The sequence below is a fragment of the Arvicola amphibius genome, chromosome 17, assembly GCF_903992535.2.
Source record: "Arvicola amphibius chromosome 17, mArvAmp1.2, whole genome shotgun sequence".
NCBI lineage: Eukaryota > Metazoa > Chordata > Mammalia > Rodentia > Cricetidae > Arvicola > Arvicola amphibius.
Window position 1 is genome coordinate 21,906,757 of NC_052063.2, and position 21,955 is coordinate 21,928,711.

At 40.0% G+C, this 21,955-nt stretch overlaps 1 protein-coding gene across 1 annotated transcript in view; it reads right to left on the reverse strand.

The window, feature by feature from the left end:
* Syt1 (synaptotagmin 1) overlaps positions 1-21,232 on the reverse strand; it is a 129,300-nt gene extending 108,068 nt beyond the window's left edge. Inside the window, exons 1-2 of the mRNA XM_038314439.1 lie at positions 21,110-21,232; positions 18,079-18,246 (exon numbers count right to left, since the gene is read on the reverse strand). Of these exons, the coding sequence (XP_038170367.1) occupies positions 18,079-18,246; positions 21,110-21,232 (291 nt within the window). The remainder of the gene's footprint in view (positions 1-18,078; positions 18,247-21,109) is intronic.
* Positions 21,233-21,955: the final 723 nt, after the last annotated feature.

A 21,955-nucleotide genomic window follows, 5' to 3' on the forward strand; every position in this document is an offset into this window, starting at 1 on the left:
ACTATAAGGCACTGAGTTAAACTGGGAAAAGAAAATATTAATGAGATCTTCAAAAGACATGAATTGTTTGAATCAATGACCAAGACAGAACTTATGTTTTCTTTAATATTCATATATCTTTCTATAATCTCATTTATTGCTTTATATGCACATTTGCCTACCAACCAAATTAAGATTGAAATCACTTTCAATAGTTCTCACCAAGAAAATTTTATAACCTAGTTTAAAAAAAAGTTATCTTTTATCTCCATGGCTATATAATTTCATAGACACTGCGACAACCTCTTCATGGATGTACAGCCTCGAACCCTTCCTCACTACCAAAGGGTTAGTCTGTAAACTCAACTGATGTGACCACTGTCATCACTATGAGGTTAACATGCCACCTCCCATCTTGAGGTCCCTTGCTTAGTCCTCTGGCTTACCCTTAAATTTCTTTCCTCTAATTTCTTTCCTTTTGTTCTAATCAGACCTGTGCATCTTTTCAGCCTTGAAATGTTCCCAGTGCTCAACCTGTCTGTCCTTTCTCCAAGTCCTTATCTCGACACCTTGAAGTCTACCATCTTTTATAACATACCTCAATTCACATTTTGATCATTTTCCCCCTCACGTCCACACAGCATCAAGCTGCCTTTGCTGGCTCTAAACTCCCGGAGTACAGATAAGGTGTCTGATTGATCTTCATATCATGCCCAGCAAGGCGCGAGCTTCAGACGGAGGCTTGCTGAGTTGAAACATTGAATTATTGAAACAGTCAATAGAGAAATCTCTTCCTTGGCTTTTATGCTTCAATTTTCTATAGTCAAATGTGGAAGGTGCTGAGCCTATGAAGGAAGGCATTGTGGACTGGTAACTGGGAAGAAAGCGAAAAGAGGGCATGGCCTTTGGTGGCTGGAGGGTACCTGAATCTCAGGTTTTGGAGTAAGGTTGATGAGAACTGAAATGGAGACTGAGTTGGAAGTTTTGAGGGAATCCCTTCACCCTTCCTTCTTGAAATGAGGACAGTAACACTTCAGCATCAGTTGAGGAAGATGTTAAATCCCATGTGTAACTTGGAGTATAATACTTTTAATTTTTGGAAAATAGACAAAGTTTATATACATTAAAAACTTTGGTACATGCACAGACAGAATTTTGAATTTCCGAAGACAGAAAAAGATTTTGCTCCATATTTGAGAATGGAAATGGAGAGAATTATACCTGTGAGTTCTTGCATAAAGTAAACCATCATATGTATGGTATACATAAGTATAAATAGAAAAGGTGAAACCTCCTCAAACCATTTACTACTTCTGATCTGTAGTGACCACCTCTTAAGAAATCCCTGTTTCCAGCCAGGTGGTTATGGTGCATACTTTTAATCCCAGCACTTGGGAGGTAGAGGCAGGCAGATCTCTGAGTTTGAAGTCTACAGAGGGACTTCCAGGACAGCCAAGACTACGCAGAGAAACCCTGTCTTGAAATCTTATCCCCTGAGAAAAAAATACCTATTTTCCTTGTATCTTCACAATTTGATTTCCAGCTAAAATAGGCAAAAATTTAGAGTTCAAAAGGAAAATGACAAAATATACAGCGGTTTTGCTCCTCTGGGCCTAGGATTTCTTTTCTTTATGTGATCAACACTCTTCCCCCCCCCCCCCAATGTTGGGGATAGAACTCAGTCTTGAGCATGTTAAATTCAACAGGTATCTTTTTTTTGTCCTTTATTTTGAGGTTTGAAACCTGGGTCTTATGTATGTCTGGCAAACATTCTACAACTTACTGAGCTATAGCTCAACCTTTTTCATTTTTTTTTTTTTGTGATATGATCTTGTGAAGTAACGCAGGCTAGGCTTAAACTGTGATCTCTCTGCTTCAGTTTTCTGTGTGTAGGGATTACAGGTGTGTGTCACCATGCCCACCTTCCAACAAATGTATCTTTTAACTATTTACAGACAACATATGTATCTATGGCATGGAAGGGGAAAGTGGTGTGTGTGTGTGTGTGTGTGTGTGTGTGTGTGTGAGAGAGAGAGAGAGAGAGAGAGAGAGAGAGAGAGAGAGAGAGAGAGAGAGAGGGGAGGTGGTTCCTGATAACCATTAGATCTTTAAAATGCCACTTTCAGTTCTCATATTAAGAATTATTGACATATTACTGGGCTAGAGATATGGCTCAGTGGATAAAGGTGTGTGCCTCCATTTCTGGTGACTTAAGTTTGATTCCTGGACTACATGTTATAGAAGGAGAGAACCATGTTCTGCAAAACGTCTACTGATCTCCACACAAATGTGCATGTGTGCCCCTTTCTCTTTCTCTCACACATATGCAATGTGCATGTGCGACGTAATTTTGAACACTAAAATCAAACTAAAACCAACAATATCCACAGAACTATTAATAGTCAGTTCCCCCTTGCAGGCAGAGTGAAAGGGGAAAACAATTTATGTATTGAAAGATAATGTTGTCCCATTTTCAAATTGCGTCTTGTTTCTCTCAGAACAAAATTGGGATTTTTTTTAATAGGGCAAATAATCTCCAGCAAAGCCCTCTTAAGTTTGCTGTCATAGTACAACGCACCTCCCGGCGCCTGCTCATGAACATGCAGCTGACTTCCCTGCTCTGATGGCCACGTCTCCTCCTGCCTTGCCATTTGCCTTCTCCCAGCTCCTGCCTGATCATATTTTGAAATGTCATTCATGTTGATGCGAGCCAGTGCACAAAACAAAATTAATTTAACTCACAATGGCACGTTAATATTATTACTTTTGACACCATGGAAAACGTATTAACTATAGCTTGTCACAAACCTCTCAGAGAACATAGCCCGATTCTAACACCGAGAAGGAAAGGAATTGATGGAGAGGATGTGATAGATCTCTAGATACTGTAAGAAGCACACTATCTGGGTTTTATTTTAATGATGCCCAAATGAGCTGTCTTCTATGAAAGACAGGAAAATCCGTTCCATTTTGTGGGTCAGCTCTTTCAAAACATTTTATGGAGGCTTTCAGCTTTAATTTTTCTTCTCTCCATGAGGATGTCTTTGTATTTGAAGAGGTGGTAAGGAATGTCAGCCGCACAGTTTATTAGTTCATGCGCATTATAGACTAGCCCCTTGGTGTAGAAGAAGAAAGAAGAGAGAGAGGGCTAGCATCCACAGCACACTTACTGACGTTGGGTGTTTTTACATAGCGGATCTCATTCCTTCTGCTGCTCCCTGGTTAGGCTGGCCAGCGAGACTCCTTCTTACCGAGGGCCCAAATTACAGGTGTATTCCACCATGGCTGGGTTTTTTACTTGGATGTTGGGAGTTGATCTCGGGTCCTCATGCTAGGGCTACAGATACTTTATCAATCCAGCCGTCTCCTTAGCCCTAGAAATGATTCTCTAAAACTTCCTAAATTATTCAAAGCTGGCGTTTATAAAAGAGACTTGACTCTGATACCTAAAAGGCATGGGAAGCTTGAAACTAAGTTCTATATATTTTTTTGTATGAAATTTAGTGTGAAACGGTATTTTCTTTGTTCAGCGTCCAAAGGTCTTTTGTTCCAGATTCATCCAGAGGAAGATTATATGTTTCCTTTGAGCCTCAAGACATTCCTTTTCAGTCCAGGAAGGCATGCTTGTCACTGGGAAAGTGTGATTTAGAGAGTGACACAGTAAATACTGGGGAGTCACATTCCCTGAGCGTCTGGGGGACCTGCTGTGGAAGCAAGACTCCTTAGCTGTCAGCAGCAGGTCAAGAGTCTTGGGGAAATGAATGGGTAGCTTGGCAGCTCCCAATGGCCCTGCTCTCCCCAAGATGGGGTTCAGATGCAGCCAGACATTCAAAGGTTGCTCTAATGTACCAGCCATTATAGCTTCCTGTGCGGGCCAGGAAAAGGGAGCCATCATTCGGTTGCTTCTTACAGCCCAGCTAGCATGAAAAGATAAGTTCTTAGAATAATCCAGGTTTCGAGAAAGTAGTTCTGACCAACGTGAGTGTATGCTATTTATCAAAATTGTTGATATCTTTAAACAATATATCTTCTGCGATGCTGGCAGATTATAGCTCCTCATTTTGATTCACTCCATTGTGGAGAAAGGCCGCCAGAGAAGTTTTCTTTGCCGCTCATTATGTAAAGTGATCTGGCTAATGTGTATGTGCTCCTGACAGGGCTCTCGGAAAGTGAGAAAGAAAAGAAGGAGGGACCAGGTGGGTGAAGCCCCCCACAACCTGTTTTCTGGTGACTCACAGGGGGGACCCTTAAAATGAGTCTCTTCAGAAACCAGAATATACCGACTTGGAATTTGAAAAAAAAAATGATTTCTTATGTCATTTGTTATGCATCTCCATGTGTGCAGGCATTTTTTTATACACATGTTAAAATGGGACCCCAAATAGAATAATCTTAGCATCCAAACACTTATTCTTATTTCATAGAGTCCCAAATTATTATTTTATGTAACTGTATACAAATGCTTCTAAAACCCCACTACAGTGCAATTATGGGTTTTTGCAAATGCAATTTTATATTTGCCTTTTCTATTTAACATACTAATGGATATTCCCCATATAATTATATCTAATGTCTACCTAATATACCTAATATATCTTACAGACTCTATAACCACTTCGCTATTGTTGAACTCAGCGTCCATTTTATTGTGGATAATTGTAAGTTGGTCCAAGAGCATGAGGACTTACAGTCATGTAGTCATGACAGCAGAGGTTCAGTTTTGTTTACCAGAACTCATTATAATGTGAAATTCTACATTCTAGACTGATTGTGTGTGTGTGTGTTAATCTTTTTAAAAATATAGATTTTTGTTTTTTATTTTTAACTTGCAACATTTTTTTTGACAAGCTGCTACCTGGCAGGAAAGTTCAGATGATGTTCATCTCACTGGCCACCGAGGGCTGTTGCCTGTGGGCACGTGCCCACGAAAGATAGCCAGAGGTCAGTCTATGAAAACCCACTCTGCTTAACTTACTCCCTAAATCCATCACCGCAGCGCGCAGCTTCAGGGATCTCTTTCCTCAAATTTTTCTCTGTCAAAAAGTGGATAACTTGAAGAGAAGCTAAAACCTCAACGCCTTTTATCATTGTTTGCCACAGTAATTGGCGAGAGTATGCGAGAAGGTCTTCTGAAAATGCAGGAGAGATTAGGAGGCAGGACAGGGAGAGAAAGGAAGTGCACGTAAGCCTTGATTTAGATTGATGAGCCAGCTCCTTTCCTCCCCTGGCTTTGCTTTTTAAACACCTTTTTGATGAATCATCCCATGGGAGATTACCATGTCGGTTCCCTTACCTTGAAGAAGGTCTGCAAATTTGTGCCCCGATTCTTATTCAAGAAACCTTCCAAAGCGGTAGCTCTGAGGCGTCGGCTTTCACGGTTAACACTTCCGGAAAGATCTTCTCAGGTTTAACTGGTTCTTCCCACACTTGCTTGCCTTTCCTTCTCCTTGGGCTAAGGGGTCTTCAGAAAGTCGTTCCTCATCGATTTAAGTGCATCTCTGATCCCCTGATGGATGCAGCCACGACTGAGATCTCTCATTTCAAGAGGTTCTGGTTCATCTATTTTAAGAGTCAGAATCCGACTAGAAGGCTACTAGAATCCGACTCCAGCTCCAAGGCTGGAGCGGCGAGACAACTTGAATCAGACACCCGGGTCTCCATGTCTTCTAGTACACATGAAAATGCGCAAAAGGGGTGGCAATAGTATTAAATTCACTGATGGATGCTCAAAGACGAGGAAAAAGTGAGACTTAACACTTTCACATCAACCTACAATTTGCTCATAGATGCAGACTCCGAAAGGTTGGAATCTACGGGACACGAAAGAGTCCAAACAAATGCAAGCTTTAATCTGAGTTTTATTTAATTACTGGTTCGGAACTCTTAAGTTTGAAACAGGAAGGCGCGGGCACCGAAGATGATGCCACCAGCAGTTTCTATTTGGGTCCAGACGGGTCCTCAATTTCCACAGGCTCAGAATATGTTTGAATAACTTCTATCTTAAATTGAGATGCCTGGAAGATTTTAGCTTAGTGTGTACAAAAATCTTTGTTCAGGGATATCAGAACTTGCATTTAGGAAGAACCATTTCAGTTCTCAATCCGAAGGCAAGAGCACATGATTTTTTTTTTCTCCCCCTCTGGAAATGAGGCATGTGGAAGCAGTTCTTAGAGAACAAGGCACAGATGTATGTGCTGAGCAGAGAGAGGAGGCGGTGGGTCACCCCATCACAGCACTGAAAGAAACAATCACAAGCTCTTCGTGGTCTGCTCTCAGCCTCCACTTCCCTTCTCTCGCTCTGGCACTCTAACTAATGGCTGGCCGGGCAAGCGGCTCTGGGCTCCACTTAGAGGACATCACAGAGCATCAGGCATTATCTGCCTGTGCAGATTACACAGGCCGAACCTGTTTCTGCTCCCAGTTACTTAAGTTCTAGCCCAGGGCACTGAATCTGTGACGAGCTGAATAAGAGGAGCTTGGATCCTTGTAACTAAGGACTGACTTTTCCCATGAATTTACTCCCTGGTGACTTGTACAACATATCCTGATAAAGACTGACTTCAGACTCAAACCAGAAGCCCCCCAAAAACAATTCCCACCTAAATTAACCTTGTGAAAATTCAGCTATGGCCAATTGGTATTGATTCCTTGGTTGGTTGTTTTGTATATGGACAGGCGTCACTTGGAAAAACAAATCTCATTTTCTTCTACCACATTAAATGTGATAAAGAGAATGACAAGAGACAGAGTTCAAACAGCATGTGTGTGCTATGTGAACAGGTGTTTTCTGAGTTTGATTACTTTTTCAGGAAAGCTCCCTTAATTATTAAAAGAGAAAAGCTGCCATATTTTTTTTTTTGTGTGTGTGTGTGCGCGCGCGTCTGTGTCTGCGTGTGTAGAGGCTAGAGGTCAACATTAGGTACCTTCCTTACTTCACCTTATATTTTGAGGCAGGGAGCTAGGTGATCAAGTGAGATATAAGTTCAAGAATCTGCCTACCTCCACCCTCCAGTGCTGTGGTTACAGATGTACACCTCCACTTAAATGTCCATTAACCGGTGAGTTGATAGAAGGAGTTGCATGGTGGAACAGGATTTAGCCACAGAGACATGAAGTACCGAGAGCTAGAACAATACCAATGAACTCTAATAGACAAAGGGACAGACATACAGTACACAGATGTGCAGTTACAGATGTGCACCTCCACCCTTCAGTGCTGCAGTTACAGATGTGTAAGTGATATATATTCCAGGACCAGGAGATTGAAACCATGCCTAGGGAAAGTGGTCCAAGTGCATTAGAACAGCTCCTCCCAATAATAATCCTAAAGGAAACAACACAGAGGTCCACTAATGATGTGGGAGAGTCTTCTGTTTGAGTTGATTTCATTGGCTAATAAAGAAACTGCCTGGCCCATTTGATAGACCGCCCCTTAGGTGGGTGGAGTAGACAGAACAGGAAGAAAGAAGTGAGGTAGATGGCTCAGTCAGATGACACACCTCTCCTAAGTTAATAGATGCCATGACTTTCCTCTCTGAGAGAGATGCCAGATGCGATGGAGCAAGCCACCAGGTCAGACATGCTGAATCTTCCCTGGTAAGACACCACTCATGGTGTTACAAAGATTATTAGATATGGGTTAGTCAAGATGTGAGAAAGAGGCTGAAAATAATGGGCCAGGCAGTGTTTAAAAGAATACAGTTTCTGTGTAATTATTTCGGGTGTAAAACTAACCATGTGGGAGCCAGGCAGGATGAAAAGCAGGCCTGCCCGTAGCTCCTCACTACACACTAATAGGAAAATGGCTGACATTTTGAGATTCGCATACAATTTTATATAATATAATACTTATAATTTATGATAAGGACTAGAGGACCTTTAGGGGTTGTCTTAGGGATTGATTGGAGAGAAGCATGGAGGACATTTGAGGGGTAAAAAAATATTGTGTACCTTAAATTAGAGTAGTGGCTACCCTGTGTTTCCAATTTCCAGGGCTTGATGAACTTAATGTGGTGTATTTTATTGTCTGTGACTTTCAAATGATCGTGTCTATCTTTTGAAAATTGTATCCAATGTATTGATCATACCTACTCACCACTCCGCCCCAATCAAATTCTCTCAGAAGCCCCACCCCCAATCTTGTCTCTTTCCCAACTTGATAACCTCTTTTTTTTCTTTTTTATAACTCACCTACTAATCTAATCAGTGATTCCAGTATGCACATAGCTGTAGGGCTATTCACTTGGGAATGGTCAACTGACCATGGCCACATCCATGAAGAAAGTTGACCCTCTCTCAAACAGCCATCAAGACACCAATAGATCTAAGCTAGGCAAGGGTCCTCATAAGCCCCCTCGATTCACCTTAGAATGTTATTGATCTTGTGTAGATAGCCATCGCTGTGGGTGCATGAGTAAACTGGCCCCATCATGCCCAGAAGATAATATCTTGCTGAAGTTTCTCTGATCTTTTTCTCTTTCTTTCTGCTCTCCTCAACTTTGCAATGTTCCTAAGACTCACAGTGAAGGGGAGACATACACGTCCCATTCGGGAGTGAACACTTGGCAGTCATTTTCTCTCTGTACCTTGGCTAGTTGTGAGTGTCTATGTTAACTTCTGGTCACTTCATAAGAAGCTTCTCTGATGAGGGGCAAGAGCTGTACTAGGTGTAAGGATATGTCATGGTGCATGCCTTTAATCTCAGCACTCAGGAGGAGGCAGAGTCAGGCAGATCTCTGTGAGTTCAAGCCCAGCCTGCTATATAAGACAGGCTCCAGGACAGGCTCCAAAGCTACAGAGAAACCCTGTCTCAGAAAACAAACAAACAAACAAAATCAAAGGCATTTTGATGATATGTCCTATTAGCCAAACAACAGTAATGAGTTTTCCTTTAGTGTATATTACCTGTAATGTACATACTTGATGCAATAAAGTTCAGAAAAGAGCAACTTGGGATCTCTGATAAGCCAACACATGAAGATATGTAGCAAAATGGACTAGTTCTAAAATTTAAAGCCATCTCATGTCTCATGATTGGAGTATCAGTAGTGGAAGACTGTAATAGCCTTATTAAGATATAATTCATATATCATAAGTTGATATTTAATCCACTCAGTTTAATGTCTGTACAGGGTTATATAACCACCTTTACCTATTTTAGAATATTTTCATCACTGCAGCAAGAAAGCCATATTACCTGCCATTCTCTATCTCTATTCTGAGCTCTTCCTCTCCCCACAGCCATCTGTGTACTGTATGTCTGTCCCTTTGTCTATTGGAGTTCATTGGTATTGTTCTAGCCCTCAGTACTTCATGTCTCTGTGGCTAAATCCTATTCCACCATGCAACTCCTTCTATCAACTCACCGGTTGATGGACATTTAAGTTGTTTCTGCTTTTGTCTATTGTGAAAATGCGGTTATGAATATTTTCATATGATAGCGACACACACATTTCCTAATTTTCTTAGATATACCTAGAAGTATGCTAGCTCATATAATAACTCTACATATCATTCCGAGGAAATGGAAGATTGTTTTCTGAAGTGTTACAGCCTTTCAATGAGCAATGGACAAAACTCCTAATTTCTCTGCCATCCCCTCAGCACTTGTTACTACTTAGGTTAAAAAAAATCTAGTGAATCTCTTTGGCTACATGGTTTGTGCCATCTTCCACTTCCATCTGCTGAGCCTTCCCCAGGGTTGGGTCTTTCTGGAAAATAATCACACTCCCCCAAGACTCCTGCTTGTGAAATCTAGGCACAGTCTCCTCTCATGATGACATCTACAATGTTGCCTGAATCCCTAGGCTGGCCCCACTGTCTTCACAAAGGAAACACATAAGGCTAGTAGTCACAGCCATGCCTTTTTAGGTGGCAAAAAATGAGGTATTTGAGGGGTATCTGCAATTCCCCAAATAACTAATATTTATTGTTTACCTGGTTCCAAGTATTGTTGGAAGAGCAAATCCTCCCCAGGAGGAATGGAGTCATGGTTGGATTTGCATAGTTGAGTCCAGTGTTTTAACCTACCCCGTGGTTCTGTCTCCCTGTTGATTCATAACTGACTAGGTGGAGTGGGCTATTTTATTTACCATGTTCCCAGAAACTAACACCATCCTTGTCCTGTGAAAAGGTGGCATAATAATTTCACATTGGCAAAACAAAAGTACAAAATCACTTAGTAGTATTTGAAAGCTCTAGTTCCCAGGCAGGGGCATGGCTGAGTGTGCTCCTCTCTCCTCTGATCCTGTATGGCCTGACTGGGCAGTCTTCCTCCTCTTTCTCCTTAGCACAGCTAGTACAAAGCGAGCACGGACACTTCCTCTAGTTGGGGAGTAACAGATTGTAAAGGATTAACGATTTCACAATACAAACATTTGGCTTGCCCAAAGGTAGGTAGGAGGAAGACAGAAGGAAAAAACATTTAATTTGAAGATTCACAAACAGGATACTAACAAAAATTGTGCCAAAAACATAGGCTCAGCTCATCAGAAATGATTACATTTTGAAAGACTCAAATATGTGAAAGACGGAACAAGATATTCTGCCTTGCTTCCCACTCAAACAAACAAACAAACCCCCCCCTATGGAATCAGACATAGACCAGAGTGCTTTCGTTTATCCATTTGTTCCCCTGGTTCTTTCATTTTTGATTTGTTCCTGCTTCAGCTCCCACTACTCAGTTCCTGCTCTGCCAACCTGTGCTTCCCACCACCTGCTCCATTTAACTTAAAATTCAACTAAAAATGCTCACTTCTTTTATTCTTTGGATAAAAAGAAAAAAAAAAACCCACAACACCTACACTCATTTCTATTTTTTACGAAAATTTGATTTCCTTGGCACAACATGTATCAAAATTTATGAGAAATTCATGAAATTCAGAGAGAATTTGCCCTGCAATAAGCCATTCGAGAGGCCATGGAACATTGCTAATGTTCGGAACATTTTGGTCAAAATCCAAATACGTGCCTCAATAGAACACCCACCTGATTGCTTTCCACAGTACCGAAAATGCTTTCACCCAGGTTGCTAATTAACTCATTATCACTGTTGGACTCTGCAAGGCCAATTCAAAGGAATGGAAAGACACACAAGTCACTGGTGAGCAGACCAGGCAGAATCATGTTCTGTATGGACATCCAAAAGGATGTAGGGCTTTGCTGCAATCATGGTCACCTGAGTAGCTGGGTAGTCACTGGAGATAGTACCCTTAATGTCAGTAGGGTTGGTGAGGCATGCTTTTGAAAGGAAATTCTTCTTATTTCTTAATGGGTTCAACCACTTTACTGATAACTGTATGTTTACACTTTTTGTATGCTTTTCAGAAAAAACAAAAACAGGCACAGAAAATAACCGTGTAATTGCTGAGGTCAGCCAGCATAGCCACAGTGCAGCAGAGGGAAGGAAAAGCGGGTTCTGGAGTCCGGCAGTCCCGGGTTAAAATCATTGCTAGACTGTTTATCTTCTGGGCAGTTCAGGATAAACTGTGTTATCCTACATAGGAAATGGCAGCATGAAGAGTAACCCCGTGGGATTGCTCAGACACTATATGAGACCTAAGAAGAAAATGTTTGGTAGAGTGTGTGTACGGTGAGTGGCTTTGTGTCTAGTCTTAGTTCCGAGAGCTTATTATCCTTTGTCTAAATTTATGAGTTCAATGTTTAAGGGACAGGCTGTCATTAAGTCACTTCAGTCTTGTTCCTTGAGATCCCAGCTCAAGTTTCTCACTCTTAATTAGGCCTGCTCTGGCTGATCTCTTTGACTTGGTAATTGTTCTGGTCTTCTCTCCGTTTATTCAAAACTTACTCAGTTAAAGACCTGATTACATTTCCTGTGTTTGTATGTGGGCACACACATACGTGCTGCGGTGCATATGCTCCACAGTGTCTTATGTGGAGATCAGAGAAGAGCCTTCAGAAGTTGACTCTCAAGGATGCTGAGTGTGGTGGAACACACCTTTAATCCCAGCACTCGGGAGGTAGCGGCAGACAGATCTCTGTGAGATTGAGGCCAGCCTGGTTTATATAGAGAGTTACAGGACAGCCAGGGCTACATAGTGAGACCTGTCTCAAAAAAAAAAAGGCACTCTCCTTCCATCAGATAGGTCCTAGGACTTGAACTTAGATTCAAGCTTTAAGTATTAGCCCAAATTTTCAAGTTCTTCTCCATGCATCTCCTTATCCCCCATTTCTTTCCTGAATGTAGTATTTGTTTATAAATTTTAATGGTTTCTTTAGTTATTATTTTACATTAGGAAAAGTTACTACTATGATTGACCACTTTCCACAGGCATTACTAGTCTCTGTTTATATATTTTATTTCTTTATGTGCACCTTTAATAAGTATTTGATATATGTTATGGGTGAATGTAAGAAATGTTTTTATTTAACATTTTTCACGGAAAGTAAAACCCCTGTGTTTTCCTTGTATTTATTCGCATTCATGTAGAAAAATGACACAATTGTATTAATGAGTAACATTGGATTTTAAGGTTTTGCATTTTGGATGGAAACCATGCTGCTCATCTATGAAATCACACCTTTATGAAATAGTAAAAGTGCTCCAGTTAATGAGATTTTGTAAATACCTATTTTGTAAGTATTTACAATATATTAAAATATCTAAAAGGGTTATCCTATCAATACACACAGACATTCGTATACCCCACACCACCGCATACACCCTAAGCCACTGCAATCTGTTGAAGCAAACTGGCCTGTTGTCACAGGCTTCAAACAGTGGGCCAAGGTGGCTATTTTGCGTGAAAACGTAGTTTATAGCTATACTTTAAGGCTAAGAAGATCAAAAGATTATTTCTAAAAGGTTATAATGAAATAGCACATGGATTCCGAACTGTATGTTAATTTTACTTCCAGCGTTGCCCTGTGGCCTCGGACAAGTTACTGACACTTTTTGTGGTCACTCGCTTTCTTACACAATGTTAGGAGAATGATTTGTGTGTGTGTGCACGAGAGCGTGCAGGTGCTTGCACAGTCAAAGGCCAGAGCAGGACATCAGGTATCTTTGGTAAGGACTGGACACAAAGCAGCCAGGTCTCTGGGTGACTAGAGTGGTGTCCGAGAAAGGGACATGGGAGTTGGGCCAATGGATGCTAGTCAGGTGGCATTTTGATAATATCTAGGCCCTTTCCTCATGGTTAATTCTTGCTTTAAATGTGTCCAATGTACATTACTTTCAAGAAGATTCTTCCATTATTAAACTTTTGCTTAAGAGATCAGTTATGTGAGAATTTATCTGTGTCTAAAATTGCTATTCTGTGTATACTACAGGGGTATTTCACGTTGTTTGCTTTTTTCTATGGTATTTTTCTTAACAACATTATAAAGAGGACAGTATTTATTATGCATTAAAGTAGAACTAGTAACTGAAATTCCAGTCCAAGTCACACCATAAAACATCAACTGTGCTTATGCTTCTGTAGGGTAAAGTGAAATCAATATTCCAAGTCCCATAGAGTGATACTTTTAGTATCATGTAGATATTAAAAGTCCTGAAGTATATCATGGTCTAATATACTATAAAATACATCTATATTGCTAGGTGATATCTATTGTACCATATATTTGTTTAACAACAAATTTTCCAGGCATGGTAAATTTGGATGTGGGTCATATTATTTGAAATCTCCCTAAAACATATTCTCATATTCCCCTGGGTAAATTTTCATGTTTCAAGTAGAGATTCATATTATTTACCTTTACCATTAAACCTTAATGCAAACTGACTTCTCCAGCAGTCATAGAAACTGGATGAGAATGAGGGTTCTGAGACGGTGGGAAAGAGAGTGAACAAGAGGTTACAAACAATTAGTAGGAGAAAACCGCTTATTTCTGCAATTGTCAACTAAAAATGTTAACACTGATTTTCCTATGTGTCTGTCCTGCTTCCCCAAGTTTTTCTCAGTGGGACCAGCTCCAGCCTGGATCCACATTATCAGTATTTTCCTGAAAGGTTGTGCCTGCCAGTACCTGTGTTCCGAGCATTTCCTAAAAATGATGGGCTGAGTGACAAGCTAGCCTCCTGTTGACATAGCACTTCAAACGATCTCCCCCCAGAGCTCTTGTTTGCTGGTATGTGTCAGGGGAGTGTTTTGGACAGCTTGACTTGCCATCTCATTTCTAAACACGCTTGGAAACAACATCAAATGTTTCGTGATCTTTGACCATAAAGATGCTGTATGAAATAACTTGAACTCCTTTCGAAGAAGTACCGAGTAATTGACCACTGGATGCCAAAAAGAACCCCCCTGCCATTTGATTGAATATGTATTCTCAAAATGCTTTTCTGTGAAGTAAATGTTTTTCTAATTAGGCTTAAAAATGTGAAATTTTCTTGCAAAATTGATTTTCCATTAAGGACCCAAAGTAGTTTCTCTTCCCTTCTGCCTGGGTACTAATTAAATTATGTCCCAACTTGTTTTAATTCAGCAATCAATTTTTGTCCCATTTGCACTGGATTACGGAGCCTCGTTTAAGAAGCACTCTAACGAACTCACACAAAGAGAGGTGACAGACTTGCTTTCTACCAGACAGAAAACAGCAGCAGGCCCGAGAGCTTGCAGCCTGTGCAAACGAAGGAAAAAGGCCCAAGGGTTTTTTACTGCTGCGTATTTCTTCCACCATTTTAGGGATGAGCAAAATAATAATAATAATAATGGTAATAATAATAATAAGCAAAAATGCAGCTCTAGCTGTTGACTGTGGTATCTGGAGTAATGCAGGAAAAATACTAAATGAGTAGATTATACTGAAAGGGTGGTGGTTAGTTCCAGATGTGACCTTGGGTGACAGGAGAAATTATAGTTTGAATGATTGAACAAAAAGGGAAATATGAAAAATTCAACATAGACAGCCTGATGGATTCATTTTGGAAGCCTTTTACAAATGGAGTGGAAGGCAACCATATCTGTTGATTATATGGGATAATTTGGGGGCTACAAACTGAGAGGAAGATTGGATGAAGTTAATGGTTTTGTGTGTAGTCACCTCTTGGGAGAAAGGTTGTACTGTCTCCAAGGTCGAACTCCACCTTCCTATGTGGCAAAATGGGGAGATTGTAAGGGAGTAGTCAGCCATATCACACAAAACAAAGAAAACTTGCTAGTGAGCAAAAACCAGTCGGTGGCTTGGCTGGTGTTGATTTGAGAAACACTGTGAACTATATGGAAACTTCCCCAGCAATGGCATCTAACAGTCGGCATCTAGAGAGAGCCAGAGTTCGCACGGTCTCCTCCTATCTGAACCTGTGCTGTAGTGGGTGTGTGCCAGCTGAGGCTTTCCCACTAGCCGGTTGCCCATCCCTTTCTAAGTTGCTTACACATTAATTGATCACTAAAATAACATGCCGTCCTTCCGCTTACTACTTCATCGTCTTATGAACTTAATGGTTGCCAGCTTCCTGCTAAAACACTCTTATGTCAGTCCATTAACATTTCAGGCACAGAACTCTGTGGGCCTGGTCTAACCTGCTTCTGTCCAAGCCTCTGGTTGAATAGCTTCCTGTGGTTATATATATATATATTTTTAGTTTCTAAGTTGTTACTTTAAATCTTTCTATTCATTATGCCACTAAAATGACATTTAACATTGATAGGTGAAATGAATGTCATGGGCACAGTAGCTCAAGTGGGAAAGGAGAAAGATCTTTGGAGTCTTGAGAACTCAAGTCAGTCCAAGACTTCAGTTCATTCCCACAAATATGAACAACAGGAAAGGGCACAGCACATACCGCAGAGAACAAGGAACTGGAGAGATGAAACCTAATTGGGTCTTATTTCCTTTCCTATGAGTAGGTGTCTACCTGCATCTAGTCATGCCAAGATAATGCTGAGTGATATCGACTTTAGAAAGTTTTCTATTTCATAATAGAGAAAATGGCCTCTCCAATGGGCCAAAGTTACCCTTCCTGAGTGAAGACCAAAGAGGAAACTGTTCCAAGACATTAAATTATACTGGTTCATTGTTTACCATTAAAAACATCCAGTAGCTGTCAGCCAGCATAATGGTGCTGAGAAAATAGAGTCGAGTTGGTGCAGATGAAAGATGAGAGTAAGAAAATAAAGATGGGCCACGAAGAAGAATAGGCAATCAGTCACTCCCCCCACTGAAGAGTTACCATTTGCCAGAGTCTATGGTAGGACTTTCACATGTTAGCTATCTTATTTATAAAGATGATAGAGTGCAGATAAAGCGACCACTTTTCAGAATAAAACATTCTATTTGAAAGTGCATGAATGGCTTGTTCTAGGTGCCAGGGCACATAAAGACATGAGCTGGAATCGAAAAGATGAAGAATTGTGATTGTAAGCCAGGTCTTTCTCCAGAAACCAGTTTAGTTGGTGTCAAGGGCAGGCAGGAGGGAGAAAAAGAGGCAGCGGGAGACTGATACCTGCACCTGTTGGTCTCACTAAGAGCACAGTAGCACAGTTCCAGCAACCTGGCAATTACTAGTTTCAGAATGATTTGTTCCCCATGATTTGGGTGACAAATGTCTTAAAGAAGTTTAGGGAAATGAAAATGGTAGAGGGTACCAAGGGGGCGAAGGGACGCCTTTGCCTACCTAGATCAAATCCCCTAGTTTAGTGTTAAGTCTTAAAATCTACATCTACCCAAAGAATTTTTTGAAAGAGGGAGTATAGATTACCAGGATTTTTTTTCTAAGTGCAGGCAAAACCACGTTTTGGAAAGCCACTGGGTGTGACTGTAGAACCCACACCATGAATCTGGTAAAGTAGTGAGGACCATGAGCCCCGGACAAGTGGCCTTGCCTTATCAGGTATATTGGGCTATAGACAAAATTAGCTAAACAAAATTAACGAAAGCTAGTTAACTAATAAATACCATTCAGTGTGCTGCATTCAAATAAAATACAAAAACTCATGAAATATCGCACCATCTTGTTGTATAGAAACAATGTTACTAAATAATTGATTTTCTCATCACATGTGTGCTTGAGTTGACATACCTCATACCTAAGGAAGAGTAATATATAAAAATCATGAAACTTGAAAATTTGGTATTATTCAGGATTTTTCTTGCACTGGTAAAATATTCATAGCTGGGCAAGCCCTAATCTCCATGTTAAAGAAGGCCCTGTTTGAGTAACATTACTTTCCCTAAAGCAGAGTTTGTTTAGAGTCATTTGCTTCCCTTTCTACAACAAATTAGTCATGTTAGCGCTTAAAGAAAACCCAGTCTCAACACACTGTGATGAACTTTTCACATTCAATGAAGGGTATGAAGTTAGTAGGTATAGGTGCTGGAGAGAGGGTCCTTACGGTAATGAACGAGGCTGAGTTTCACTCCCTGGTCCATGCGGTCCCAGAGTGACTACAAATGTTAGAGATCCTGGATGGACCAGGGCTGTCTGTGGGTCCCTGGGAGATTTGCCAATATCCTACAGAGGGGCTATGAAAGGAGCTGTTTTAGAACTGGGAGAAGCTAAGGGCTGGATTATTTTTCTAATATTAGCCTGCTAAGACATTCACTCAGAAAAACGCCCATGCCAGACAGGCATAGAGCAATCAAACAGAGCTGGTTACTATGGACTGTAAATGCACTACGGATATTGAACTTTTTCTTAAGTGGCAGAAAAATACTGGGCAAAGCTATTCAAACTAAGAAAAAAAAAAAACGTGAACAGCACGATGAAGATGTGAGTCATTTAAAAACTGGACCAGCTTTTGTGTGTTACAGGTTTTTTAAAAAACCCATGATGTTTTGATATCTGCATGAGAAACAATAAACTTCAATATGCAGACATCATCACAGGAAAAAGTACACTTTCGTTTTACTGTACTAGTTCTAAAACCCACGCAGACAATACAAAGTGATGGCTCATTGGACCTGTAAAGAAGATTGGTTATATTTCCAGTGTGTGCATCTCTCTATTGTCTTTTAAAACGACTCAGAAGTCCTGCATGTATCTCAGCAGGGTCATACAATTTCTTGGACTCTGTTTTGGTTGCTGTCCGTGTCTAAAGGCCCATGTCCCACTTCAAGAAGATCAAATTAGTACTCAAACAGGAAACGGTGAATGAATGCAACTTGTCAAGTTAGAAATGCTGATGACTTCCCTACCTCTTCCTTCTCAGCACTCTGGAGATCACGCCATTCCTCGGTTACGTGGCCAAAATCCACAGTGTTCATAGGAACTTTGAACTCTCCAATGATGTCATGCTTGGAGAAGCGATCGAAATCGTACACAGCCATCACCAGAGTTTTGCCACCTAATTCCGAGTACGGCACCTGAGCCACAGGAGAGGAGGGTAAGACAATTCATGATTAATGAAAGAATAAGAAACTCGGTTATGTTTGACTACCCAACTATCTCTTGAGAAAAACGTTGCTGTTAGTATTGTTTCTACTGGACACTAGTTCAATGGGTATCATTTTTTCAAGCCATCTAGATCAGTGGTTCTCAACCTGCGGGTCATGACCCTTTGGGGGTCGAATGGCCCTTTCACAGGGGCTGCCTAAGACCATTAGAAAAACACGGATATTTACATGATGATTCATAACAGTAGCAAAACTACAGCTATGAAGTAACAATGAAAATAATTTTATGGTTGGGGGTTACCACGACCGTGATGAACTACTGTATTAAGGGGTTGCAGCATGAGGGAAGATTGAGAACATAGGTTGTTCTAGACTATCGTTACATGAAGGGTGACTTTTCCAAAGCCATGCTAATAGTCTAAAAAGATCTAAATGACATTCACCAGGTGCCTCACACACTTTCTAAAATAATTTTGTGATTGACACGAGCTGACTAGAAAATTGATGTTTTGAATATCAGAGAGTCATTATAAAATGGATCTTGAAGTTCAATTGTAAGCGTGATACCGTGAGCAAGAATAGTAGCAAAAGGCCAAGAACGGATGAGTTCTCCAGCTGTTCAAATGCACTTGGGACAGATGCTATGGTTTGGAAAGCTGATTAGTGACATTTTTAATATTCAGGGAGAGCTGTGCAGTCCAGGTAAGTTACACTCCAGTAAGTGGGTAGAAATATTTAATTGAGAGGTTGTTTAGGCTTGTACTAAATATTTGATCAATTTTATACACGAACTACTTTATCAGCATAAATGCTGTCTTATGCCCCAGAACACATTTCTTAATTAAATTGGACATTTATTAATTAACTCTTATTAAGAAGGGAAGGGGGAGAAAGACTATCTGACCACTTATGTACAAAAACTTGGGCTTTCAAATAAGTGTTTTGTCATTAATTATGGTCAAAATCAGATTATTTTCTAAAATCCTGTGAAAAATTAAGTATAATGTTTTTCTACTTTAGGAAGAACCTAAAATAAACTTGAAAGATCTGAATTTCAATAGAATTCACAAATTTTGGAGTGGGAGTTTAGAAACCTTTAAGATTTTAAATTGTATTTCTTGAATATTTGAGTATGCTGAAGTAGTCTATGTGAAGTCTGTGCTTTGGATTAGATAGACCTGGACCTGGGGCAAATGAATAAACCCAACTTGTTATTAAACTACAGCAAAGGAATCTGTACTCAGTGGAGGCCTTTCGAGAATGAGTGAGAGTATTTTAAACATCTGGACCACTGTAGGCACTTAGGACTCATTTATTATTAATACTCCCTTAAAATGGAAGTTTATTTTAGAGGAAAGATGATGAATTTATTTTTGGGCATGTTGTTCATTTTGAGTACATTTAACTCTACTCAAAAGCCAATCTATAAACTCACTTATGCTTCTATTCTTACATTGCATGGCTGCCTGGCATTTCAGGATACAGTTTATAATGTCTTCTGCAGAAATCAACATATTTCTTAAATGCCTCAAAATAGCTGTACTTTGAATATATATTTCAATCTCCTGATCTACCTTCCTAAAATAAAATAATGCAGAAATTATAAACATTTATAGAATTTTACCAATATGCTTCAAAGAAATGATATGCAAGTAATAGAGGAAGGCACTACAATATTATGTCAAGATTATTCAAATAATATAAGAATTTATTAAGTTCCATTTAGAAATTGCTGACCTAAAAAGATTAATATATAGCCAAATAAGATGCTATTGACTACTCTTTACAAGATTTTAGTAATTGATATTTATTTGATTTGGAATAGGGCCAATATAAATGTCTTATTTTTAAGTCAGGAACTTACTACTCTTATTACCGCTATTTTAATGGTTCAGACAAAGAAAAACTAAAGGATTTATGTGTTCAAAACTCACAAACTTTAAAGAATAGAAAGTCTGTTCTTTTATGAAATTGCAAACAAGATTTGAAGAGGTGACTCATGCCCCCGTTTCATTTCCCACTGGAATGTTTGCCAACACAAGGCGCTTGTTATTGCTAAGCCTGGTTGGTGGACAGGGTAATTTTGAATCGGCCTGCTGGCATATTCACGGAAATTTCATTTTCTATAAATGTAGTGTTCTAAGGAAAAATTGAAAACAATTCCACATATCCACCAGAAGCACCGTTTTTATGAATGACTTCAAGCGAAGAGTTACACGGTGCCTTGCAGCTTGCAGGGCATGTCATTTTGATGAGTTGTCATACGGGCAGAATGTCTCTTGGTTATTGTTTGTCAACTGATGTGTCTCAACATGATGAAGAGCCCCAGACAAGAGCCTAGAATAAAGGAATGATGCTAGAGAAGCCCATAACTTTTTTTTTTTATTGCTAGGAGGAAGGGTTTTAGGATGTTCCAATCTCCCCATGAGAGACTGATAATCACTGGAGAATAACTTCCTATATTCTGACTTCAATAGTCCTCATAGGCTTGGCCCATTTTTTCAGAGCCTTGGAAACTCTGGAAAATAATAGCTTGGGCCTTATTTTTGGAGGCAATGGGGTACAGCGTCAAAGTCTGTTGGTGTACATGGGTTGACCTTGCTTTTTTAGATGTGGCTCTGATATTGCAAGGTCTACCTTCTATTCTGAAAATACATAGCCAATTCCTCCACTTCGGACTCTTCATTAAACTGAAAATTAAGCCGTGAAATATTCCAAACACAGTAATTGCGAATCCCAGAGTAAGTTGCTCATGTTTCTATGTGTGTCGTGATAAAACTGTGTTTAATAGAAAACAAGGAAAGACAAGCTATAAATCAACCCAGTCATTTACCTTGAAAGTAAATTGTTCATTGAAGACAGGGTTGAGGGTTTTTCGGTGAACTTTTGTCTCAAATTTCTTCTTTTTGTCAGGCAGCAGGAAGACCTTGACGTACGGATCAGATGTTCCCCCCATGTCCAAGGCGGGAAGTTCAGCAGCTTGGATGATGCCGACCAACAGCTGAAAAGAATGAGAACAAATGGGCCACATCAAAGATGAATGTTTTGAGAAAGGCTGATTTGTTCATGGTGTCGCACACTGTGATGTCCCCTGTTCCCTTTGCTTTTAGTCAACTTTTATTCTCTGAATACGGGAGGGTAAGTGCAGTGAGCTCTGTAGACTTAAGAAACCGAATGATGACAGCTGCGGGCTCTCGGCAGCCTCGTTTTCTAAGCACAAAAGAGGCTTCTAAAAGGTGGCTGATTACAGTTAAATATGGAATTCAGATTTGCAGAAGGGTTGCAATCAAATAATGTCCCAGTTGCTAAAAGCGCTCGAGCTTCGTTTGTCCTTCCAGCTCTTGCTTTATCAGTGGAATTAAGTCGCTCAACAGCGGCTAGTCTGTAGCTGCAAAGCAGGGAGTGTTTTATTCTTTTCTGAAGTCTCAGGGAAGCTAAATGGAAATTTCTTAGTCACTGACTAATATTTTGGGCGAAAAAACTAGAGCTTTATGTTTCTATCCCACTTGACCTATTGTATGAAATCTACATTTTTAAAACCTTAGCTTTATGATAGAATAATTATCTAAGAAAGATGCATTTAAATGGAGGTAGAATAAAATGTATTAAAAATTTAAGCTTTCTCAAAACGAGGAGAGTCCTAGATTTGAATATCTATGTTAAATAACTATGTTTTTCA